The following is a 26,596-nucleotide window of genomic DNA, read 5'->3' as shown; positions in this document are numbered from 1 at the left end:
TGTAACATGTCTTTAATTTTTTGTATTTGAAATCCATTAAAGATTTAGTTTGTTCTTTAAAAATTGTGTACATGGTCTGCACTCTTTAAAATGCTAGTTATCATCTGTATTTCTGTATTATGCAGAATGGATGCCAAAACAGTGTCTGTCTTTGTGGTGGTGCAGTCACTTTCTTTGACTTTGATGAGCAGTCACTTAACCTTGTTGGGTCTGTTATAGCACAGACGCGACAGGCATAATCACCTCACCTGGATTGTTCTAACATTGGGACACTATTAAAGTACCCAGGATTGCTTGTGTCTGAAGGATGAGGGTGCACCATATGGGCTCAGTGAGTATTACAACTTAACAGAACCTGGCTCCATTTCAGCTGCTTGCCTATCTTTGTGGAAACTTGGGACGTCCCTCTGGCTCTCTTAGAGAAGTGAGAAGCCAGTGGAGCCTCTCGGGTACTTGGAGATTACATGTAGGCAGGGCCTAACCCACTCCCTGGGTATCTACACCTTTGGGGAGACTATGCTAATAGGCTATTTGAGGATTAAAAAGTATGGGTCTTAACACATGTCCTACATCATGTATTTCAAGTGCTTTTCCACCATGTAGTATGGTCGAAAGATGGGCTGGTAGTTTTTTATCTGCTTTAAAGAATCTTGCATTTTCAATTTTGGGACACATTCATGCTTTACTGTCCAGTACAATAGCCGACAGCCAGATGTGTCTGTTAGCATTAAAATATGGGAAGTGTAATTGAGAAAGTAAAATTTTAATTTAAGTAATGTGGCTAGTGGGGCTTCCCAGGTAGCTCAAGGGTAAAAAACTGCTTGGCAAGCAGGAGCCTCGGGTTCAGTCCCTGGGTTGGGAAGATCCCCTGAAGAAGGAAATGGTAGCCCCCTCTAGTATATTTGCCTGTAAAATACCATGGACAAGAGGAGTCTGCTGGGCTACAGTCGGTGGAGTCGCACAGAGTCGGACATAGCAACAAAACATGGCTAGTGACTGCCTTAGTGGGTGGCACAGATAGAGATCATTTGCATCATCTCAGAAGTTCTGTTTTACAGGCTGTTCTGAGGACTTTCAAGCTTAATTGATCCCAGCGCCTCGGAACTCAATTTTCATCTTAACTTAAAATCTGATTTAGTATTATTTACTAGATGGCTGAATGGAAGCAAAATCGCCACAGATGGTTAATTTTATAAATCTGGGAAAATGGATCTTGTGTGGTTGCATGAGACACCCTTGCCCCCTGGCTTCCGCACCTGTGATCCCCAATGGCACAGGCCCGCCTGTGCTGAGCGGCAGTCGTACCTGGGGTAGGATCTCCTGGGCCAGTGCTCGTGCCCGGTGGTAGGCAGCATTGCCCTCCTCGTTCTGGGCCACAGCGTGGTTCACCAGCCCCAGAGCCTGGGCCTGCGCCCCACTCAGTCGTCGGCCTGTGAAGATGAGCTCCTTCGCCAGGGCCACCCCCAGGCATCGAGGCAGCCTCTGAGTCCCTCCTGCCAGGATGGAGTAGGGATGGTGAATCCTCATGGAATGTGGGGGCCCAGAGGAGGCCCTGGCTGGGAGTCAGCCAAGACCTCTCAGAGGACAAGATTGGGTTAGGCTGGCGGGGAAGAGCCCAGAACATAGGGCAAAAGAGGAAAGTAGGGAATTATGCTGGATAGAATAAACAGGTAGAGGATGGATGGTGTGTGTTGAGATTACCTGCTCCTGGGAGGAGCCCTCGGGTGGTCTCGATCAGTCCCATGACAGCCGAGGAAGCTGCTTAGACAAAACAGAGTGAAGCCCCCACCCTGTCTTCCAGCTCCAATCCCAGAGGATAAGAGACACTCTGTGGGCTCTGCTCACCCTTCCAGCCAATTACTTCCCTCATGGTGCGGCTACAGCCAGGCTCCTCCAGTTACTACCTTTGGAAGAGCCCTAACCTGGAAGTCAGAAGGCCCAGCACTCATCCTACCTCCACAACTCACTGAGCAACTCTCTTAGCCTTTCTGAGCTATGTGGATGGGGGAAAAAAAATGATAACGTCTCTTTTACCTGCTTTATAGAGTTGCTAAGGATTAAGTGAGGTCATGGTGCTTAGAACTAGAAGGGTTCCTGGATGATACCCAGTACCTATTTGTAAGTTAATGGATTCTTAGTCTCATGTTAACTCTGGTCTGGCCTAGAGTGTCAGTGACTCCTGCTTCTACCAGTTTTCCCTCCGAGCTTTTTGTCAGCCTGAAATTTTCCTGTATTCTGATCCACATCCTTTTTTCTGAGTTGCACTTCCTGTGAGAAGCCTTCCTTGATTGAGTGTCCCACCCCACAGGCTTCTCCTGAATTCCCTGAACACGGTCCCTCCAAACCATGCGGTATGGGAGGGAGGGGTCTACATTCACCCTCCTATCCATCAAACCCTGCAAATTAGCTCCCTTAAACAGGCAGGTAGAACCAGAGTTGGTGCTATGACCTGACCTGGTATTTTGATGGCTTCTCTTTGCTATGTATCATGTGGATATAAAGTCCCTCTATGCCTGGGGCTACATGTTAAAAAAAAGTTATTGGTGGCAGGAGAAGTAGTAGCACCATGATGACACTCAGATCTTCTCTAAAGTAAGTAAGTAAGTAAGTGTTAGGCGCTCAGTTGTGTTTGACTCTTTACCACCCTATGAACTTTAGCCCTCCAGGCTTCTCCAAGCAAGAATACTGGAGTGGATTGCCATTTCCTTCTCCAGAGGATCTTCCTGACCCAGGGATCAAACTCAGGTCTCCTGCATTGCAAGCAGATTCTTTACTGTTTGAGCTACAGGGAAGTGTCATATCTTCTCTGATCGGCTCTAAAAAGGGCACACCTAACCACCAAGTCCGCAAGGTTAAAAAGCAATTATTTTCATCCTCCCTGCCCTCCACACTTCAAAGTTCAATTTCTCTGAGCTACTAATGCAAACCTCTGTGGACTCTGATAGAGCTACTGTAGGGCACTGTTCCTGCCCAGTCATGCTTGTGATTAACTGGGCATAGACTGCCCTCATGGCTCACCTTTGTTCACAATATGATCGATACAGCTGGCTTGGACAGAACTGGAAGACTGAATAGATACCTTTGTCCCCAACCTTCACTCTCTGTGTTCTTTCTAGCTGTGTCAGCGGTTGTCCTGGGGTTGGTACAAACAGTCCTGAGCTGAGGGCAGCTGACTCTGAGAAGGGACGAGTCCTGTAGCAGTCAGGGGCTGGGCGGTGGGTGGGGAACCACTGCTTCCTGAATTCCTTGGCTCCCACTTTGCCTTTAGTTCTGGGGTTTGTTGGGAAGCTGAGAGCAGTGGCTGACTGCAGAATCCCCAGAATTAGCTTGTTTCATTCGCTCTTCCCTCCCACCCTTCCACCCCTCTCCCTGTACCCAGTACCTGCCACTCGGAGGTCACAGGCCAGGGCAAGTTCCAGGCCTCCACCCAAGGCAAACCCATCCATAGCTGCAATGGTGGGTGCAGGGAACGCTGCTGTGGAGACAAAGGAGGGCTCAGCCTGTGAGGCCCTGGTAGGACCAGGACAGTGTCTCAGGGTAGGAGATGGTCTAGCTGGTTGTGATAGAAGGCTTCATTGGTCCCAAGTTTGGGGACCTTACCTGGTACCTCAGCCAGGTTATCTTAGCAGTCAGTTTTCCCACTGGGGCAAGTTGTGGGATCTGCTGGGGAATAGGAGTGGGGAGATGGATGGGCAGGGTGATGCCTGGTCAGGCCCACCCTCCTGTGGGCCTCCCCAGGACCCGCCTTTTTACTCTCCCTTCTCATTCTGTGTGCTGAGAACAGAATTGAATCTGACATGGGGAAGGCCAGCGGGCAAACAGGTGATGATGACCCAGGGTGATCGGTGATTTGAGAAAGGAAGCTTGGATGATGGGCCAGGGATGGCTTCCTGGAGGAGGTGGCACTGGTTGTCTTAAAAAATGCATAAACAGTTCAGATGGCCTAGGAGGGATATTCCAGAAAAAGAACAAGCATTTATCAAAGCCTGCAAGCATGCTTGCTGAAAGTTGACTCTGGAATGGCCAGGCTTGTACCCTCAGGGCACAGGGGCTGGGGGTCAGAACTAGCAGGGCACTAATGCTGGGGAGCCAGTGCCCTTTGGACCCTTGTGGCACCCTCCTCCTTGTAGAATTCCTTGTCCCTGCCCCCTCTCCCTGGGAGGATCATCTCTCCACAGAGCTCACAACAGAAACCATTCTGTCTTTAGGGTATGGTAGATTGGGTGAGGCTGGGATCAGCAGGACTCCTGAATGCGCCCCTCCTCCCCACTCCAGAACCCTCACCAATCTCAGTCATCAGGCCTCGAAGCCGCTGGACAAAGAGCCCCACTTCTGCCTCACTCATCTGCTCCCGCTCCTTCAGGTCTGCACCTGCAGATGCAAGGGTGACAGCCCTTGGGAAATGACCTGGCACTGAATCCCAGGCTGTCAAAGGATCCAGCAATGGAAACCTGAAGAGAAGCGGCCAGAGAGGAAAGAGAAACACCAGGAAAGCTCGTCAGGGAAGCCAGGGAGGGAGGAGGGTGGGCAAAAAAAGACACAACAACAACAAAAAGGTGAATTGGATTTCATCACAATTAAAAACTAATGCATCAGAAGAGATTATGAAGAGAGCAAAGACGACCCATGAATGGAAGGAAATAACTTGTAAATCATACATCTGGTAAGGAACTGATATCTATGATATATAAAGATTTCCTACAACTAAAAACAAATAAAAAGGACTTCCCTGGTGGTCCAGTGGTTTAAGACTCCATGCTTCCACTGCAGGGGGCACGGTTTGATCCCTGTTTGGGGAACTAAGATCATGCAAGTTGTGCAGAGTGGCCAAAAACAAACAAAGGACTTGAGTAGACATTTCTCCAAGGAAAATATGCCAGTGAGATTTCCCGGCTAGTCCAGTGGCTAAGATTGGGCTTCTAATGCAGGTGGCCCAAGTTCCATCCCTAGTTGGGGAACTAGAGCTCTCATGCCGGAACTGAAAGGTGGCATGTCACAGAAGACTGAAGATCCTGCGTCCCTCAACGAAGACCCAGTGCAGCCAAATATTTAAAAAAGAAGGTAAGGCAGTAAGCACTGGAGAGTGTGTTCAGCATCATTGGGGAAATGCAAGTAAAAACCACAATAGGATAGTGCTTTGTACCCATTCAGACGGTGATTATAAGTAACAAAAAAGTGTTGACATTGGTGTGGAGAACTCTGATGTACCGCTGGTAGGAATCTCAAATGATACAGCTGCCGTGAAAAATATTTTGGTGCTTCCTCCAAAAGTTCAAAGTAGGATTACTATGTGGTCCAGCCACTTTACTCCTAAGTATATACCCCAAAGAATTGAAAACAAGGACTCAAAACAGATAGGTGCACACCAATGTTCGTAGCAGTATTAATCACAACAGCCAAAATGTGGGAACCACCCAAGTCCATCAACAGATGGATTAAAAAAATGTGGAATATATATGTGAAAAAGAATATTATTCTCTTTTAAAAAAGATAGAAATTCTGCAATATGCTACAATATGGATGAACATGAAGTACATGATGCTAAGTGAAATAAGCTAGCCATGAAAGGACAAACGGATGATTCTACTTAAATACTTAGAGTAAGCAAATTCGTAAAGATAGAGAGTAGAATGGAGGTTACTGGGTGTTAGGGAAATGGGGAGGAATTGCTTCAGTATATAGTTTATTGAGATGATGAAAGTTTTTTGGAAATGGATAGTGGTGATTGTTGAATAACCTTGTGAATGCACTTAATGCCAGTGAATTTTACACTTAAAAGTGATTAAAATGTAAATTTTGTGATTAAATGTAAATTTTGTGTAATGTACATATTTTTGACAACTCATAAAACACATTAAATAGTAATAAAATAAAAATTTATTATTTTTTCCTGTTTTATTGAGAAATAATTGGCATACAGCAGGTATAATTATTTTTTAAAAGAAGGGCTTGGTTGAGGAGTGAGTGCAGGGACAGTGTTATGGGGGGGGGCAGGGTCCTTGGTGAGAGTAGTGACAGTGGAGGTTCACTGAAGGCCAGACAGCCGGAGCCTGAGTCATGAATAGGGGGTGAATGTACTCTCTGCAAGTCCTAGATTATGGGAAAGTCAGTTGGGAGAGCCTTTGGGAGTCTGATTAGTCCTAGCCCCTCAGTGACAGATGGGGAAACTGAGGCGCAGAGAGAGACAGGGACTAGCCCAGGATTCCAGAGCAAATCAGGGGCAGATTCAGACCTCCTGCACGCCCCCTGCTTTTCTGTCCTTCGCTGGAGGGGTGAGGAGCGGGGCTAACAGTCATGAAGTGACCGTGATGGAAGACGTCAGACCATGGGGGAGCCAAAGGAAGAGGCCGGAGTAGGAGGAGGGCCTCGATCAGGGCAGTGGGGTCAGGCAGACTGGTCCGCATACTTCCCTTGCCACCTCCCACCCCAGGCTGCTCACCGGGATCCTGACAGTTGAGGCCTGGGGACTGAGCCACATGCCCTTGAAACTGCCTAAGAATCACTCGCTTCCCACCCTTGCCCTCTGCAGCCTCTTCCCGTCTCCCTAGTGTCCCCTCCAGAGCCACCGCAGAGTCAGTTCTTAGCTCAACTCTCATTTGCTTGCTTCTTGTAGTGGGCCTGGGATGCAGCATTTCTCGTCTCAGAAAGGAAGTGCATGGTGCTTGCCCTGTTGTGGGGACCAAATGGTGCAGAGACATGGAAGAGTTTCGTTGACAGGGACTGAAATCTTGTAGTGGGCAAAGGGGCAGTAAGTCAGTCCTATCTTGGCCACGGACCTGGTGAGTGTCGTTGGACTCCGTTTTCTCATTTCCTCAATGCAGTGTCAGAACAGAAAGAACAGGGATTTGGGGGTCAGAAAGGTCAAGTTCTAACCGAATTCTCACTGGCTATGTTGCTCTAAGCAAGGAATTTCACCTCTGAGTGCATATCTTTAAATGGGAATGAGTCCTGTGCTGTGTTCTAAGTCTTTTCAGTCATGTCCAACTCTTGGCACCCTCATGGACTGTAGCCCGCCAGGCTCCTCTGTCCATGGGGATTCTCCAGGCAAGAATACTGGAGTGGGTTGCCATTTCCTTCCACAGGGAATCTTCCCGTCCCAGGGATCAAACCAGTGTCTCCTGTATCCCCAAGTGGGTTCTTTACCACTAGGGCAACCTGGGAAGCCCGAGTCCTGTGCTAAAACAACCTAACTGTTCCCTAAATGCAGGCTGGTGGGAGCCCTGCTGAGCCCCGGGTTGGGGGCAAGGAAGGAAACCCACCTGCGCAGAACACACCCTTCACTCCACTCCTGAAGATCAGGACACGCACTTGACGGTCCTCCCGAAGCTCGGCCAGAGCTTCCAGCAGCTGCAGAGGAGACCAGATCAGATACCTCCCAGCTCAGCCCCTCCCACCCTGGTGCCCGCCCTTACTCACCTGACTGACGAAGACATTCCCCAGGGCATTGCGGGCACTGGGTCTGTTCATCAGAATCTCAGCAATTCCTGCAGGGGACAGGGCAGCGTTGGGTGAGCCAGCTGCCCTGCTCACTCCTGGGCTGGGGCCTGGGATCTGGGCAGCCTCTACCCTTGATGAGCAGTGTGACCTGGGGCAAGTCACACACACTCAGGCCTCAGTTTTTCCACCCATAAAATCGGGAGAATAACCCTTGCCCTTTCTGCCTCACAGAAGTGGAAGGGCTTGAGAACCTCAGAGCACCATGGGGAGAGGGACGAGAATGACTGCCCCAGTGGTTCCTGCCTGCTTCTGCCATTGCGAGACACACACACACACACCTACACACCCCTTCTTCAATTTCACATATCTCTCTCCATGTGATTCTTTTCTCTACAGCCAGACTTCTTCCTCTCGAGCTGAATGAGTTATGATAACACTACCATGCAGAAATCTTGTGTGCCCTGACTCAGTCACTGCTCCCACCTCCCCCCAAAAGTAACAACTCTCCTGACTTTTTTTCTCCTGACTTTTTATGGTGATCACTTCCTTGCATTTCTTTACAATTTTATCACACAGATGGTCATCTCCAGACCATATAGCTTAGACTTGCTAATTAATTAACAAAAGAAAACTCTTAAAAGCTTGTTAAAATCCTTAGGTTCTGCTTCTAGCCCTGTCTTTTGCTCAAAGATATTTATTAAAGAACTTGAGGCGGGACTTCCCTGGTGGTCCAGTGGCTAAGACTCCCTTAATGCAGGAAGCCTGTGTTCATTCCCTGGTCAGGGAACTAGATCCCACGTGCTGCAACTAAGATCACAAATACTGCAACTAAGACTGGCACAGCCAAAGAGAAAAAAAGAACGTGGGGCATTTGACCTGTAAGATTTCCTGCAGCATGGAATTTACTGATTGCACACTCATGGGACAAGCGAGCAGATGCCTCTGTCATAGGAATTTAGCAGCTAATCCAGAGGCTTGAGCACATTCACATTCTGTCCTCTTTGGCAAGAGAATATCCTTTGCCCTACTCATGTGATATTCTTTCATGAGCACCAGTGAAACTTCTTGAAAGGCTTTTCCATTTTCAGTTAAAAATTTTCTTGCCTTCCATTCTCTTAAGTCTTCTCCAGTCTAGCTCCCACCCCATCACTTGGCAGAAACTGTTCTCACCTAAGTGAGACCAGTGTAACCAGTGTAATCACATCACTAACCGAGGGACATATTTCCATCCTTGTCCCAGGCTCAGCAACAATTAACTCTCCTGACCAAACACCTGTTCCTCCTTGAACATTTTCTGCTTGTCCTTTTTTTTTTTTTTTTTTTTAGTAGACAGTTTTTTTTTTTTCAGAACAATTTTAGGTTTACAGCAAAATGGAGTAGAAAGTGCTTCCCTGATGGTTCAGAGGGTAAAGAATATGCCTGCAATGCAGAAGACCCGGGTTCAATCCCTGGGTTTGGAAGATTTTCTGAAGAAGGAAGTGGCAACCCACTCCAGTATTATTGCCTGGAGAATTCCATGGACAGAGGAGCCTGGCAGGCTACAGTTCATGGGATTGAAAAGAGTCGGACATGACTGAGAAAGTGCAGAAGTTCCCATAAATCCTCTGCCCAATGCACATGCGTAGCCTCCCACCAGAGTGGGACATTTGTTACCAAGATTAACTTCTATGCATATGTCATTATCACCCAGCTTTCATGTTTACATTGGGGTTCACTCTCGGTGTTGCATATGCTATGGGTTTTGACAAACGTATAACAACATGTACCTGCCTGTGGCTCCACATTTTCCTGGCCTTCCTACGTCTCAGATGATCCTCTGCACTTCTTTTCTAGGTTTTCTTCTACCCAATTTAAAAATTCTTAAAACATTTATTCAACATATATCTGTAATAAATAAGTCTTGGGGATATAATGTACATCATGGTGACTAGAGTTAAGAATATTTGAAAGTTGCTAAAACTGTACATCTTATAAGTTCCCCTCACTCACACAAAAATGTGTAAGTGTGTGGTGATGGATCTTAACTACATTTACTGTGGGGATTACTGCACAATATATACAAATACTGAACTGTTACGTTGTACATGTGAAACAAATGAAACAAAGCAAAGGCTAACAGAGTTTTGCCAAGAGAACACACTGGTCATAACAAACACCCTCTTCCAACAACACAAGAGAAGACTCTACAAATGGACATCAGCAGATGGTCAATTCTGAAATCAGATTGATTAATATTCTTTGCAGCCAGATGGAGCAGCTCTATACAGCCAGCAAAAACAAGACCAGGAGCTGACTGTGGCTCAGATCATGAACTTACTGCAAAATTCAGACTTAAATTGAAGAAAGTAGGGAAAACCACTAGACCATTCAGGTATGACCTAAATCAAATCCCTTACCCATTATACAGTGGAAGTGACAATTAGATTCAAAGGATTAGATTTGATAGAGTGCCTGAAGAACTATGGATGGAGGTTCGTGACACTGTATAGGGAGGCAGTGATAAAGACCATCCCCAAGAAAAAGAAATGCAAAAAGGCAAAATGGTTGTCTGATGAGGCCTTACAAATAGCTGAAAAAGAAGAGAAGCTAAAGGCAAAGGAGAAAAGGAAAGATAGACCCATTTGAATGCAGCATTCCAAAGAATAGCAAGGAGAGATAAGAAAGCCTTCCTCAGCAATCAGTGCAAAGAAATGGAGGAAAACAGTAGAATGGGAAAAACTAGAGATCTCTTCCAGAAAATTAGAGATACCAGGGGAAGACTTCATGCAAAATGGGCACAATAAAGGACAGAAATGCTATGGACCTGACAGAAGCAGAAGATATTAAGAAGAGGCTGCAAGAATACACAGAAGACCCTACATAACCACAATGGTGTGATCACCCACCTAGAGCCAGACATCCTGGAATGTGAAGTCAAGTGGGCCTTAGGAAGCATCACTATGAACAAAGCTAGTGGAGGTGATGGGATTCCAGTTGAGCTATTTCAAATCCTGAAAGATGATGCTGTGAAAGTGCTGCACTCAATATGCCAGCAAATTTGGAAAACTCAGCAGTGGCCACAGGACTGGAAAAGGTCAGTTTTCATCCCAATCCTAAATAAAGCCAATGCCAAAGAATGTTCAAACTACTGCACAATTGCACTCATCTCGCACGCTAGTAAAGTAATGCTCAAAATTCTCCAAGCCAGGCTTCAACAGTACCTGAACCATGAACTACCAGATGTTCAAGCTGGATTTAGAAAAGGCAGAGGAAGCAGAGATCAAATTGCCAACATCCATTGGATCACCAAAAAAGCAAGAGAGTTCCAGAAAAACATCTATTTCTGCTTTATTGACTACACCAAAGCCTTTGACTGTGTGGATCACAACAAACTGTGGAAAATTCTTAACAGTGGTAGGAATTCCAGACCACCTTACCTGCCTCCTGAGAAATGTACATGCAGGTCAAGAAACAACAGTTAAAACTGGACAGGAACAACAGACTGGTTCTAAATCAGGAAAGGAGTATGTCAAGGCTGTATATTGTTTCCCTGCTTATTTAACTTATATGCAGAGTACATCATGAGAAATGCTGGGCTAGATGAAGCACAAGCTGGAATCAAGATTGCCAGGAGAAATAACAATAACCTCGAATACATAGATGACAGCATCCTTATGGCAGAAAGCAAAGAACTAAAGAGCCTCTTGATGAAAATGAAAGAGAACAGTGAAAAAGGTGGCTTAAACCTCAACATTCAGAAAACGAAGATCATGGCATCTGGCCTCATCACTTCTTGACAAATAGATGGGGAAACGAAACAGTGACAGATGTTATTTTCTTGGGCTCCAAAATCATTGTAGATGGTGACTGCAGCCATGAAATTAAAAGATGCTTGCTCCTTGGAAGAAAAGCTTTGACCAGCGTAGACAGCATTATTAAAAAGCAGAGACATTACTTTGCCGACAAAGATCCATCTAGTCAAAGCTATGGTTTTTCCAGTAGTCATGTATGGATGTGAGAGTTGGACCATAAAGAAAGCTGAGTGCTGAAGAATTGATGCTTTTGAACTGTGGTGTTGGAGAAGACTCTTGAGAGTCCCTTGGACTGCAAGATCCAACCAGTCAATCCTAAAGGAAATCAGTGCTGAATATTCATTGGAAGGTCTGATGCTGAAGCTGAGCCTGATGTGAAGAGCTAACTCACTGGAAAAGACCCTGATGCTGGGAAAGATTGAAGGCGGGAGGAGAAAGAGAAAAGGGAGGATGAGATAGTTGGATGGTATCACTGACTGGATGGACGTGAGTTTGAGCAAGCTGCAGGAGTTGGTGATGGACAGGGAAAGCTGGCGTGCTGCAGTGCATGGGGTCACAAAGAGTCGGACATGACTGAGCGACTGAACTGAACATCTGAAACTAATATGTCAATTGTATTTTGATTAAAAAACCACTTCTTAACAAAAGATAACCACACAAAAGAAGATATACAAATAACCACTAAGCACATGAAAAGATGTTTAATTTTATTAGTCTCAAATAAATGAGAGTTTAAAAAAAGCCTAGATATGGCTGTACACCAAATACAATGACTAAAACTAAGAAGACGAAAAATAAAAACCAAGTGTTGGTTATTAAAAAAAAAAAACAAACCTGAATATCTAGCAAACAACTTTGATGTATAATAAATTGTGGGAGTTACAAGGATATGTACCAATCCCTGTCTTCAAGGGATTGTTGTATTAGTGCTTATAGCCTAATATAAGTAAATGATAATATGAGGTCATAAGTAAAATAAATACATAAAGTACTATAGGATTATAAATGGTAGTTCATAAATGGTAGCATTTGAGCAAGGTGGAAATAGGTAAAAAAATGTCATTTTCAGAGTGAGGGGAAGTGCGAAAAATACTACATGTAAGAGACTACTCCATTTGAAAAATATTTTATCGAATGTGTTAATGTCTATTGTACAGCAAAGTGATTCAGCTATATACATATATATTCCTTTTCCTATTCTTTTCCATTATGATTTGTCACAAGATATTGAATATAGTTCCCTATGTTATACAGTAGGACCTTGTTTATCCATTCTGTATATAATAGTTTGCAAAGTAGTTGAAGTTCCGGAAAGGTCAATCCAAGATCTCTTTATTCAGTCGTTTGTACAGTTATGTATTTAACACACGCTGGCCTCTGTACTAAACACTGATGTCAGAGACTAGAGCAGACTCAGTCCCTGTCCTCTTAGATCCTAAAAGTCTAACAGAGGAGATCGACACTCAACAAGTAATTACTATTTGTGACGAGTACATGGGGGAAAAAAAGACAGGAGGATAGGGGTTTAGAGTGGGCAGAGGGGAGCCCTAGTGTAGAAGATCAGCAGTAACCTCCTGGGGGAAGAAGTGACCTTTCAGCTGAGAGCTGAGGAATAAATAGGAGTTAGCCAGACAAAAGTGTGTGTGTGTGTGTTGGTAGGGAAAAGCCTATTTCAGAGGGGGAGTGGCACAGATGAGGGCCCTGAGTGCAGCAGAGCGGGTACTATAGGGTTTATATTGCTGGGCCTTGAATGTTTTTTGGCTGCACCTGAGAATTAAACCAACATAAAACAGATTAACAGGAGAAAAGCATACGAATTTGTTCAAGTTTTATGTAACACAGGACTCCTCAAAAGGAAATGAAGACCCCTAGAAATGGTAGGTCCACATGCTATGACAAACCTAGGCAGCGTGTTGAAGAGACATTACTCTGCTGACGAAGGTCTGTATAGTCCAGGCTGTGGTCTTCCCAGTGGTCATGGATGCTTGTGAGAGTGTAAAAGACACACCTTTTAGTGTCTTTACAGTGGACCACAAAGAAGGCAGAGTGCCAAAGACTGTGCCAAACACCTTGGAACTGTGGTGCTGGAGAAGACTCCTGACAGTCCCTTGGACAGCAAGGAGATCAAACCAGTCAATCTTAAGGGAAATCAACCCTGAATACTCATTGGAAGGACTGATGCTGAAGCTGAAGCTCTGTATTACGGTCACCTGATGTGAACAGCCGACTCTTTGGAAAAGTCCCTGATGCTGGGAAAGATCGAGGGCAGAAGGAGAAGAGGGCATCAAGGATGAGATGGCCAGATGGCATCATCCATATAATGAATATGAACTTGGGCAAACTCTGGGAGACAGTGAGGGACAGGGAGGCCTGGTGTGCTGCAGTCCACGGGGTCAAAAGAGACGGACACAACTGTGTTGACGACACAACACAACACGCTTTTACAGTAGGAAGAGCAGCAACTGTGGCAAAGTTAACTGTGTGGGAGGCTACAGGAAGATAAGGCCTGTTTCTACACAGTTGTCCATACTTGTCTGTTTCAACACACTTGTCTGTACAGGATTCTCTTGGCTTCAACTCCCTGTTGAAGAATATTTTTTTTAATCTCCAGTTTCAGGAAGGGCATTTTTCAAACAGGAGTTCTTATCTTCTGTTTTCAGTAAGAAATGCCCTTCTTGCATCTGCTATTTATTTCAAGCGGCTTTAGCTCAAGATTATCCCTATGCCAATGTAGCATATTTCTTGGCGGGGGGAGGGGGGCACCTTTTAGTGTCTTCCAGAACTGGAGTTCAGAGGAAAGGGAGAGCCCCGTGAGGTGTGACAGGAGTCAGGAGGGCTGCGCTTGCTTGTCTGCCCCTTCTCCTTCCCGCTTCCCGTGTGCTTGGCTCCTGTACACGCAGGATTTCCCCGCACACCCAGCCTGCTCTCCTCTGAGCTCCAAGCCTGAAAATCCTGCTGCTCACTTGACATCTAGACCAACATGTCAAAAAATGATCATTCTTCTGCTCCTTTGGTGAGTGAATGACATATCAACTCGGAGGTCTCTCCTGTTGCCGGGGTCCAGCCCCGGCTGATCCAGGGTATTCGAAGGGGAGACGGCTTATTCAAATGTTAATTAGAGATGTAAAGAGTAATAGAATGAGGATAGCTCAGTAGGAAAATTCAGTGGAGAAAAGAAGCTGAATAGCTTGGTTTACGTGGAAAATCAATATAACCCATGACACAAGGTTAGCTCTGACCACGGAGGCCGCAGGCGCCCTCTTGAATAGCGGAAGGTGCCCCACCTTAGACACCTTCTCAAGTGGGTCTTAGAAGCCCAGGCAAATAAATGGTCGCAGAGGATATCCGCGCTCCAGATGGAGACTCAGCTGGAGGTCAAGGAGAAAAATGACATGGGGAGACCAAGCATTGGTGAGCAAGGCCCGTAGCTTTATTTTCAACAGGGGCTTATATACCCTAAGTTACACATAGAGGATAATAGGGGATGCAAAGTCAGCAGTTTTTGATCCTTATCAAAAACCGGGGTTTCTTTCCTGCAAATTTATCGTATACAAATGGTTTAGGTGATTTACATCATCTTCTGGCCAGAAGGCCTATTAACATTTTATGGCTCTTGACAAAGACTTATCAACCATAAGACTTATTTTCTCTAAGAGTAATTATTTTAAGGTTTGGTGCCATCTTCCGAAGATAAAATTGCATTCCTATAGGGCGGATGTGTAATGGGTTTACAACAAAGGAAAGAATTTATTACCTTAAGGGTCTAAAGTTACTAACACCAAGGCCACTACTTATTTTTTCTACATAGCAACTATATTAATTAATACACATTCAAGGATACAATTCAGGAGATGTGAAAACTTGGCAACAAACATTGGCTCACCAATGAAATCTTTTACTAGTTTTATTCTGACAGTTTCTAACTCTCTGAGAGGCTCTAAGCTATTTGAATATCTTAAGCTTCCTGTGCCTCTCGAGGCTGGGAGACTAAACAATCGTATGCATAGCTGTAGGAATCCGGGTAAACTTGTCAGGCGAGTTAGAGAGCCATCTGAGGGGTTTGGATTTAAACACTCCTAGTTGCCCAGGAACTTTATTAATTGGAGCTGTAAGTTAGCTTTTGACAGAGAGAGTGAGATGGTGGTGGGGGACAGCCCCCAGTAAAGTCAGAGGTGAGAGCACAAAGCAATAAAGTAGGCAGACTCTGGTTTTTTGGGGGTAGATGCTCGAGAATATCCAGGGGGACTCCTGAGGCTCGATCCCGCCTTTGCGTATGCCGAGCCTCCTTCCTCATGACCTTTGTCACGAGTGGAATGCCTCACCGGCTCCTGGCATCCTGTTGCCTCCATTTTTCTGACACTTGAAGTTTACTCAGTGTCCGAGGCAGACGATTCAACCTCTTGGATCTCAGACCTTGCAGCTCACACCCTGCCCTCCTGCAGCCACTAAGCTGATGGGCTCTTCCTTCTACTGCGTGAATGCCCCAGCTGGCCCACTGTCCTCAGTTTTGCCTCCCCTTCCCCTTCCACATTCATTCCCTCATTTGGGTCAAAGTCATCTTTCTAACCCAAATCTGACCATATTCTTCTTGCTTCCCTTTTCATCAGAATTCAGTCTAAATCCTTATTACCACCCAAAAGATTCCCTACAATCTGGCCTTTGTACATCACTCTGGCCTCATGTGCCAAATCAGGGCCAATGAGATGTCACTTCTGTGATTAGTTTATAATGTATATAAGACCCTGTATTGGACTTCCCTGGTGGTCCACTGGTAAAGAATCTGCCTGCCAATGCAGAGGACGTGGGTTCATTTCCTGACCCAGGAAGATTTCACACACTGCAGGGCAATTAAGCTAATTCACCACAACTACTGCCCAGTCCTTAAACCCTTGAGCCACAACTGTTGAAGCCTGAGTGCGCTAGAGCCCAAGCTCTGCAACAAGGAGCCAGCGCCATGAGAAGCCTGCACATGGCGACTAGAGAGTAGCCCCTGCTCGCGGCAACTAGAGAAAGCCTGCGTGCAGGAAGAACCAGAGCAGCCAAAACTAAGTAAAATTTTAAAAGACTGTATTACTAGCACACACTAGTGGGCCCATGGATACGGTCCTGTGGCAGGGTCCACAGGGCAGCCTCCAGGAGCTCAGAGTGGCCCCTGGCCAACAGGAAGAAAACAGGACTTCAGTACTACAACAATACGATATGAATTCTGTCAATAGCCTGAGGAACCTGGAAGCAGATCCATCCCCAGTTAAGCCTATGATGAGAGACCATAGCCCCTGCCAACTCTGGGATTGCAGCCTGCTAAAACCCTGAAGAAGAGAACCCAGCAAAACTGTGCCTGGACTTCTGACCTATGGAAACTATGAGATAATAAGTGTACGCTATTTTAAGCAACAGTCTGTGGTAATATGTTATGTGGCAATAGAAAACAAATATAGTCATTACATCCTGGGATTGACAGGAACTTTCCTCTCTCCTCTTCACTTTCCTGTTCTGTCTTTCCTTTTTCTCTGGCTAACTCTCTCCCATATTTCATCTCTAGCTCCCTCTTGCAGAATGCAGATATGGTGCTCGGCTGAAGTCACAGCTCAGTCACATCCCAGCTCCATGGCCTTGGACAAGTTACTTTATCGTTCTGACCTTCACTTTCCTGATCTATAAATAGAAATACTAAAAAGGTTGTAATGAAGATTAAGAGATAATGTCCATAAGTGTATAACTAGGGTCTGTGGGCACTTTGAGCAGGGAAAATGCACAGAAGCTGGTGAAAGTCTAGGACCCAATATGAGGTGTGAGCTCTAAGCTGGGAGACCTAAGGGGCCAGACAGGGTGTCTTTGGCTTTCATTCATTCACCTGACAATGTTCAGCTGGAACTACCACATGCCAGGCCCCGGAGAAATAGAGGACCCAGCCGTGGTCCCTGACTTCTTAGTTGACACCCTATTCTGGGAACATTGCCCTTGCTGGACCCCAGTAATAATGATGGGTTTGCATTGCACCCTCTCTACTCCTATCAGACTCCCGTGATGGTTTGATTTGCTTAGCAGAAGACCTAGAGTCACATTTGTCTGGGTCTGGATCACACAGTGATGTGGGTGGGAGTCGATAGAAACCACTGGAAAGTCATGTGGGTATGTGTGCTCAGTTACTCAGTAGTGTCTGACTCTTTGTCATCCCTATGGACTGTAGCCTGCAAGGCTCCTCTGTCCATGGGATTCTCAAGGCAAGAACACTGGAGTGGCATTGCCATTCCCTTCTCTAGGGGATCTTCCTGACCCAGGGATCAAACCCAAGTCTTCTGTGTCTCCTGCATTGGCAGATTCTTTTACCACTGAGCTGTGTGGGAAGCCTTAATAATCCCTTAGTATACAGAGGGGGAAACTGAGGCTCAGAAAAGAAGAGAACGTGCCAAAGTTACTAGGTGGACCCAGCTAGCAATCCTCACTCTCAGAGTTAACAAGTGATGAGGAAGACAAGTTCAGACAGAAGGAATGTAAAAGGACAAGGGTGGGGGAAGAGGGTGCAATTCCTAAGTGGTTTACAAAGGTAGAGAGGGAGGAGAGGACCCAAGTCAGGGGCATAGTTAGAAGAAAACACGTAAGTGGGATGGCTTAAAATGAACAAACCCATGGTAGGAGATATAAGGTGACATGGTCAGGTTGTGGTGGAGAACCTTGAATATTCAGCTAAGGAGCTGGAGTAAAGCCATAAGAGTGAGGAGTGGTTAACGGGCTAATCTCATTTTCAAAAACAGGCACAATGTGACAATGCTCTGGTGCTGTCACGCCAAGTGGAAGACAGAACTGGTGAGTTGTAGGAGGATGGTGAGATGGTTCTCCTGGGTGTGGGTCTCCTCCTCATGCCTCCTCCACTGCCTCTTCTTGGTTTCCTTATCTCCTTCCCTCTAGGACATTCTATATGCCCTCTGGCAGGGGCAGAAGCTTAATCTCCTGATGCTTATACTTTTGTTCAGTGGCTTAGTCATTTCTGACTCTGTGACCCCACTGACTGCAGCACACCTGTCCTCCATCATCTAGAGTTGCTCAAACTCATGTCCATTGAGTTGATCATGCCATCCAACCATCTTATCCTCTGTCTCCCCTTCTCCTCCATCTTTCCCAGCATCAGGATCTTTTCCAGTGAGTCAGCTCTTCACATCAGGTGGCCGAAGTATTGGAGCTTCAGGTTCAGCATCAGCCCTTCCAATGAATATTCAGGATTCAATGAATATTCAGAATCCTTTAGGATTGACTGGTTGGATCTCCTTGCTGTCCAAGGCACTCTCAAGAGCCTTCTCCAGCACCACAGTTCAAAAGCATCAATTCTTCGGCACTCAGACTTCTTCAAGGGCTTCCTTGGTGGTTCAGGGGCTTCCCTGGTGGTTCAGATGGTAAAGAATTTGCCTGCAATGAGGGAGACCTGGGTTCGGTCCATGGGTTGGGAAGATCCTCTGGAGGAGGGCATGGCAACCTACTCCAATATTCTTGCCTGGAGAATCCCCATGGACAGAGGAGCCCAGCAGACTATACAGTCCATGGGATTGAAAAGAGTCAGATATGACTGACAGACTCAGCACAGAGCACAGCACAGCTGGTGGTTCAGACAGTAAAGAATCTACCTGCAATGAAGGAGGCTTGGGATCCATCCTTGGGCCAGGAAGATCCAATGACGAAGGAAATGGCAACCCACTCCAGTTATCTTGCCTGGAGAACTCCATGGACAGAGGAGCCTGGAGGGCTACAGACCTTGGAGTCACAAAGAGTCAGACATGATGGAGTGACCAACACATTGCAGCCTTCTTTATGGTCCAATTCTCATATCCATATGTGACTACTGGAAAAACCATAGCTTTGATTATGCGACCTTTCTCAGCAAAGTGATGTCTCTGCTTTTTAATATACTGTCTAGGTTGGTCATAGCTTTTCTTCCAAGGAGCAAGCATCTTTTAATTTCATGGTTGCAGTCACCATCTGAGGTGATTTTGGAGCCCAAGAAAATAAAGTCTGTCACTCTTTCCATTGTTTGCTCATCTATTTCCCATGAAGTGATGGGACCAGATGCCATGATCTCAGTTTTTTGAATGTTGAGTGTTAAACCAGCTTTTTCACCCTCCTCTTTCACTTTCATCAAGAGGCTCTTTAGTTCCTTTTCACTTTCTGCCATAAGAGTGGTATGTATTATCTACATATCCGAGGTTATTGATACTGCTCCCAGCAATCTTGATTCCAGCTTGTGCTTCATCCAGCCTGGCATTTCACATCTGTACTCTGTATATAAGTTAAATAAACAAGGTGACAATATACAGCCTTGATATACTCCTTTCCCAATTTGGAACTAGTCCAGCTCCATGTCCAGTTCTAACTGTTGCTTCTTGACCTGCATATAGATTTTTCAGAAGGCAGGTCAGATGGTCTGGTATTCCCACCTCTTTAAGAATTTTCCACAGTTTGTTGTGATCCACACAGTCAAAGGCTTTGGCATAGTCAATAAAGCAGAAGTAGATGTTTTTCTGGAACTCTCTTGCTTTTTCGATGATCCAGTGGATATTGGCAATTTGATCTCTGGTTCCTCTCCCTTTTCTAAATCCAGCTTGAATATCTGGAAGTTCTTGGTTTACATACTGTTGAAGTCTCGCTTGGAGAATTTTGAGCATTACTTTGCTAGCATGTGAAATGAGTGCAATTGTGTGGTAGTTTGAACATTCTTTGGTATTGCCCTTCTTTGGGATTGGAGTGAAAGCTGTCCCTTTCCAGTCCTGTGGCCACTGCTGAGTTTGCCAAATTTGCTGGCATCTTAATGCAGCACTTTAACAACATCATCCTTTAGGATTTGAAATAGCTCAGCTGGAATTCCATCACCTCCACTAGCTTTGTTCGTAGTAATGCTTCCTAAGGCCCACTTGACTTCACGTTCCAGGATATCTGGCTCTAGGTGAGTGATCATTATCTGGGTCATTAAGACCTTGTACAGTTCTGTGTATTCTTGCTGCCTCTCCTTAATATCTTCTACTTCGGTTAGGTCCTTACCATTTCTGCCCTTTATTGTGCCCATCTTTGCATGAAATGTTCCTTTGGTATCTCTGATTTTCTTGAAGAGATCTCTAGTTTTTCCTATTCTATTGTTTTCCTCTATTTCTTTGCATTGTTAACTTAAGGCTTTCTTATCTCTCCTTGCTATTCTCTGGAACTCTGTATCCAGATGGGTATATCTTTCCTTTTCTCCTTTGCCTTTTGCTTCTCTTCTTTTCGCAGCTTCTTGTAAGGCCTCCTCAGACAACCATTTTACCTTTTTTGTATTTCTTTTTCTTGGGAATGGTTTTGATCACCACCTCCTGTACTGTGTTACAAACCTCCATCCCTAGTTCTCCAGGCACTCTGCCTATCAGATCTAATCCCTTGAATCTATTTCTCACTTCCACTGTATAATCATAAGGGATTTGACTTAGGTTATACCTGAATGGCCTAGTGGTATTCCCTACTTTCTTCAATTTAATTTTGAATTTTGCAATAAGAAGTTCATGATCTGATTCAAGGTCAGCTCCTGTCTTTTTTTTTTGCTGACTGTATAGAGCTTCTTCATCTTTGGTTGCAAACAGTCTAATCAGTCTAATTTCTATATTGGCCATCTGGTGATGTCCATGTGAAGAGTCAGCTCTTGTGTTGTTGGAATAGGGTGTTTGCTATGACCAGTGCATTCTTTTGGCAAAACTCTGTTAGCCTTTGCACTGCATCATTTTGTACTCCAAGGTCAAACCTGCCTGTTACTCCAGGTATCTCTTGACTTCCTACTTCAGTCCCCTATGAGGAAAAGGACATCTTTTTTGGTGTTAGTTCTAGAAGGTCATGTAGGTCTTCATAGAACTGTTCAGCTTCTTTGGCATTAGTGGTTGGGTCACAGACTTGGATTACTGTGGTACTTGTTATTTCTGGATAAAAAATTCTCCTATCTACAAGTGAGCCATGATAATTTTTCAACTAATGTACAAGTCTGTGTTCTTAGTCTCTGAATTACTAGAAGAATAGTGATGTCCATTAATAGTTGAGAACACAGGTTTTAAAATCAGACCGGGTTCATGTTGCTTAAACTCTCTGTTCCTCGGTTTATTGATCTGTAAAGTTGGGAGAATAGTTATAGCTATTTCAAGGCAAACACTGTTGCCCGTTTGGCAGTGAACAAAGCATGAGAGCATCTGGGGTATTCTCTAACCCTAGCCATCCCACATGGCCAGAGAATTCTCACCAAGTGAGGCAGTTGGAGGCCAGAAGCCTCTTCATGTCCATCAAAAGTGGGGGACGTACATAGGGAACAGTATGCAATATCACGGAGCAAGGAACAATTCTTCAACAGCTCTTCAACTTAGCATCAAGCAAAAAAAGAAGAAGAAATATGAGATGCCTAGAACAATACAATCTGTGTCAACTAAAATTTGGACACAGTGCTACTTTAAATGCAGGGAAGGTTAGAGGGGTTGGACTGGGGGAGAAAGTAAAGACAAGAAGAACTTGCCCAGCTGGTGACACAACAGCAGACAGGGGAATGCCACTGAATGCAAAGTCCAATCACTGCCCTTCACCCGCCTTCACAAATAACACTGCCCCCAAACAGAAACAAAACAAAATATAACACAACCAAGAAAACCCAACACAAGGCTCAATCAAGGTGTTCTTGCCAGTGAGTGCTGTGAACTTTCCCTTGAGTCAGCAGGACTCCACATTCCAGCAGCAGCTGCAGGGCAATTGCACAGGAGGGCGCCAAGCACTCCTCCTGGCCTCTCCTCTCTCTCCTCCCCTCCTTTCTCCCACCCCTCCCCCCTCCTCAGCTCCTCCTTTCCAGGAGGCGGGACACCCTAAGCCAAATGGAATTGGCTCGGCTGCCCCAGCCCACTGGAACCTCGCCAGGAAGCTCAGCCTGGGAGGAAAATCAGGCATTTTAAAGCTGTAGTCGGGGGTGGGGATGGGGGTGGGGGTGGGGCTTGCTGGCACTTAGTTCTACCCTTGAACGAGTCCCTTCTCTTTCCTCACAGCCCCAGGCCACTAAATCTGGGGCTGAGGGGACCGATATTGACGCAGAATCCCTTCACAATTACGGTGGGGGCGGCAGGTAAGGTGGTCACCTACCAAAGGATTTAGGCCAGGGGAGCCTCTACTGGGATGCAGGAACTTTGGGGTCCAATCCTCAAACACACTGAGCAACCTGCCTCCCCCTTACTGGTTTTGGGGTAGGAGATAGATGGGCCCCCAGGCCAGACAGCTAGTGTTTGTCAGTGGAGTAAAACTGAAGTTTCTCACCCAGACCCGCCAAGGACAAAGCTAGTGTCAGTAAATGAGCTCTGCTGGAATAAAGAGGTAAGATGATCACCCCTGAGGTCAAGAAAAATGTCCTTGTCTACACATGTGCAGGAAGGCTTTTTAGGGGTGAAAAAGGGCGGGGTTGCCACCCCTTAGTAAGCGTGGACACACCCCCATAGGTCTCTGCAGTGGGATCCATCTTAGCAAAAAGTTGCCCAGGCATGTTGGGGAGGTCCTAGGGCCAGTCGGGTGTGAAGAAACCAGATAATTTGCCATATATAAACACCCAAAGGCTGTCCTTTATAAGTGATTTAACTCACCTCTTTACTGGCCTCCTCCTCGTTAGAGAGGCCCCAGATACCCTTTCTCTCTGGATGTGTATTTCTGTCTAGCTTTTCTGACTTAAATATAACTGCTTCTCTGTGTGCTCTCCCATATGTTGTGCTGTGTCTGTAATAGTAAGCTTTGTACCTGTTTTTACAGTCTTTGCCTCCTTGAAACATTCTTGTTTTCAAATGCCTGCTTGCCTTCTAGCCTCTCCCTGCTGGTGGTCTAGGAGATAGGATTCCTGGTTTTCATCCAGGCTACCCAGGTTCAATTTCTGGGTAGGGAACTAAATTCTCTCTCAGGACCACTCACTGCTTTCTCTCTCTGAGATCAGTTTCAGTCTGCCTCCCTGTAGTGGGAGTACTGGCCATGGGTCCGTACTGGCCAACAGCACCAGGCATGCCAGGCCTGCCTCTCAGCCAGCCAGAGCTCACCCCAGCCGCTTTCCGGGCTCTCGGCACTTACCCTGGTTTGGACCCGCCAGAGCGCACACCTGGATCTCCCGGCCGGCAGCCCCGGGGTTGGAGGAGCAGCCGCGGGTCTCAAGCGGCTTCCAGGGGCGCGGAAAGCGCAGGGTGCTGGTCAGGACGCGCAGCATGGGGGCCCACTTTGGGAACGGGCCACTCGGCCCTCCACCACCGCCTCCCGCTGAAAGCTCGCTGCTCTGCTCCAGGCCTTTACAAACTGCTCCTCCTACGGGTCGAGAGCCCTGCGCGGCTCCCTGAGCCTGTAGGAAACCGGAAGACATGGGTAAGGAGAAAGCCCGGCTCTGTTGTGTACTTTAGGACAAGGCTGCCAATCTAAGTCCCAAAATTTTAATCTGTAAAGCGCGGGTAATAAAAGTGACAAGTGCCAAAGATAAAGCCGAAAGCTAAAGTAGTAGAACAGATTTTAATCAGTAATACACTGTTGCAAAAGAGAAATGAACTTTTATGAACAGCATGAACTCTTAACATAGTTTCTAACAGCTCATGGACACATCCCTAGGATGACTCTAGCCCCTTTTAAAGTGCCGGCCTGAGAAAACTCAAGACTGCCAAAAGAAATTACTGTTTGTTCCAGCCAGTATCTGAAGGTAGGGTTCCTCTCTCCCAGTCTCTGTGGGAGCCTAAGCTTGCAGAAGGGACAGCAAACCTAGAATAGTTCCATGTGGACTAACCCCGCTCTGCGTATTTTGAAAGTTTTCACTTCCCTGACTGTCCACAGTCCTGGCTCAACCACATCCTTATTCCTTCATTTTCCTTGTAAAATCTCTTCTCACTACTTTAGGGGAGGCTGAAGCCTAGTAGCCAAATAAGATGGTAATAAGCCAGATAAGATGGTAGGTGTTGCAAGAGGGCATCAGAGGGCAGACACACTGAAACCATACTCACAGAAAACTAGTCAATCTAATCACACTAGGACCACAGTCTAACTCAATGAAACTAAGCCATGCCTGTGGGGCCACCCAAGACGGGCCGGTCATGGTGGAGAGATCTGACAGAATGTGGTCCACTGGAGAAGGGAATGGCAAACTACTTCAGTATTTTTGCCTTGAGAACCCCATGAACAGTATGAAAAGGCAAAATGATAGGATACTGAAAGAGGAACTCCCCAGGTCAGTAGGGGCCCAATATGCTACTGGAGATCAGTGGAGAAATAACTCCAGAAAGAATGAAAGGATGGAGCCAAAGCAGAAACAATACCCAGCTGTAGATGTGACTGGTGATAGAGGAAGGTCCGATGCTGTAAAGAGCAATATTGCATAGGAACCTGGAATGTCAGGTCCATGAATCAAGGCAAGTTGGAAGTGGTCAAACAAGAGATGGCAAGAGTGAATGTCAACATTCTAGGAATCAGCGAACTAAAATGGACTGGAATGGGTGAATTTAACTCAGATGACCATTATATCTACTACTGCGGGCAGGAATCCCTCAGAAGAAATGGAGTAGCCATCATGGTCAACAAAAGAGTCCAAAATGCAGTACTTGGATGCAATCTCAAAAACGACAGAATGATCTCTGTCCATTTCCAAGGCAAACCATTCAATATTACAGTAATCTAAGTCTATGCCCCAACCAGTAATGCTGAAGAAGCTGAAGCTGAACAGTTCTATGAAGACCTACAAGGCCTTTTAGAACTAACACCCAAAAAAGATGTCCTTTTCATTATAGGGGACTGGAATGCAAAAGTAGGAAGTCAAGAAACACCTGGAGTAACAGGCAAATTTGGCCTTGGAATACGGAATGAAGCAGGGCAAAGACTAATAGAGTTTTGCCAAGAAAATGCACTGGTCATAGCAAACACCCTCTTCCAACAACATAAGAGAAGACTCTACACACAGACATCACGAGATGGTCAACACTGAAATCAGATTGATTATATTCTTTGCAGCCAAAGATGGAGAAGCTCTATACATTCAACAAAAACAAGACCAGGAGCTGACTGTGGCTCAGATCATGAACTCCTTATTGCCAAATTCAGACTGAAATTGAAGAAAGTAGGGAAAACCACTAGACTATTCAGGTATGACCTAAATCAAATCCATTATGATTATACAGTGGAAGTGAGAAATAGATTTCAGGGCCTAGATCTGATAGAGTGCCTGATGAACTATGGACGGAGGTTCGTGACATTGTACAGGAGACAGGGATCAAGACCATCCCCAAGAAAAAGAAATGCAAAGAAGCAAAATGGCTGTCTGAGGAGGCCTTACAAATAGCTGTGAAAAGAAGAGAAGTGAAAAGCAAAGGAGAAAAGGAAAGATATAGACATCTGAATGCAGAGTTCCAAAGAATAGCAAGAAGAGATAAGAAAGCCTTCTTCAGCGATCAATGCAAAGAAATAGAGGAAAACAACAGAATGGGAAAGACTAGAGATCTCTTCAAGAAAATCAGAGATACCAAAGGAACATTTCATGCAAAGATGAGCACAATAAAGGACAGAAATGGTATGGACCTAACAGAAGCAGAAGATATTAAGAAGAGATGGCAAGAATACACAGAAGAACTGTACAAAAAAGATCTTCACGACCCAGATAATCATGATGGTGTGATCACTCACCTAGAGCCAGACATCCTGGAATGTGAAGTCAAGTGGGCCTTAGAAAGCATCACTACGAACAAAGCTAGTGGAGGTGATGGAATTCCAGTTGAGCTATTTCAAATCCTGAAAGATGATGCTGTGAAAGTGCTGCACTCCATATGCCAGCACATTTGGAAAACTCAGCAGTGGCCACAGGACTGGAAAAGGTCAGTTTTCATTCCAATCCCAAAGAAAGGCACTGCCAAAGAATGCTCAAACTACTGCACAATTGCACTTATCTCACATGCTAGTAAAGTAATGCTCAAAATTCTCTAAGCCATGCTTCAGCCATATGTGAACCGTGAACTTCCTGATGTTCAAGCTGGTTTTAGAAAAGGCAGAGGAACCAGAGATCAAATTGCCAACATCGGCTGGATCATGGAAAAAGCAAGAGAGTTCCAGAAAAACATCTATTTCTGCTTTATTGACTATGCCAAAGCCTTTGACTGTGTGGATCACAATAAGCTGTGGAAAATTCTGAAAGAGATGGGAATATCAGACCACCTGACCTGCCTCTTGAGAAATATGTATGCAGGTCAGGAAGCAACAGTTAGAACTGGACATGGAACAACAGACTGGTTCCAAATAGGAAAAGGAGTACATCAAGGCTGTATATTGTCACCCAGCTTATTTAACTTATATGCAGAGTACATCATGAGAAACGCTGGACTGGAAGAAACACAAGCTGG

General features: G+C 45.5%; 1 protein-coding gene across 6 annotated transcripts in view; it reads right to left on the bottom strand.

The window, feature by feature from the left end:
- Nucleotides 1-23,587, bottom strand: part of LOC133244578 (enoyl-CoA hydratase domain-containing protein 2, mitochondrial) — a 29,826-nt gene extending 6,239 nt beyond the window's left edge. Inside the window, exons 1-7 of one of the 6 annotated variants that reach the window (XM_061411944.1) lie at nucleotides 23,310-23,587; nucleotides 7,417-7,484; nucleotides 7,260-7,347; nucleotides 4,285-4,371; nucleotides 3,383-3,475; nucleotides 1,702-1,761; nucleotides 1,306-1,493 (exon numbers count right to left, since the gene is read on the bottom strand). In XM_061411944.1, coding sequence (XP_061267928.1) covers nucleotides 1,306-1,493; nucleotides 1,702-1,761; nucleotides 3,383-3,475; nucleotides 4,285-4,371; nucleotides 7,260-7,347; nucleotides 7,417-7,484; nucleotides 23,310-23,442 — 717 coding nt within the window. In that variant the 5' untranslated portion in view covers nucleotides 23,443-23,587. The remainder of the gene's footprint in view (nucleotides 1-1,305; nucleotides 1,494-1,701; nucleotides 1,762-3,382; nucleotides 3,476-4,284; nucleotides 4,372-7,259; nucleotides 7,348-7,416; nucleotides 7,485-23,309) is intronic. The other 5 variants (XM_061411945.1, XM_061411942.1, XM_061411943.1 and 2 more) reach the window with 5 other exon arrangements.
- Between the last annotated feature and the right edge of the window lie 3,009 nt (nucleotides 23,588-26,596).

This window comes from Bos javanicus, chromosome 3 (genome assembly GCF_032452875.1).
Source record: "Bos javanicus breed banteng chromosome 3, ARS-OSU_banteng_1.0, whole genome shotgun sequence".
Lineage (NCBI taxonomy): Eukaryota > Metazoa > Chordata > Mammalia > Artiodactyla > Bovidae > Bos > Bos javanicus.
The sequence above is the reverse complement of the archived record's forward strand: the minus strand, read 5'-3'. Positions and strand labels throughout refer to the sequence as shown.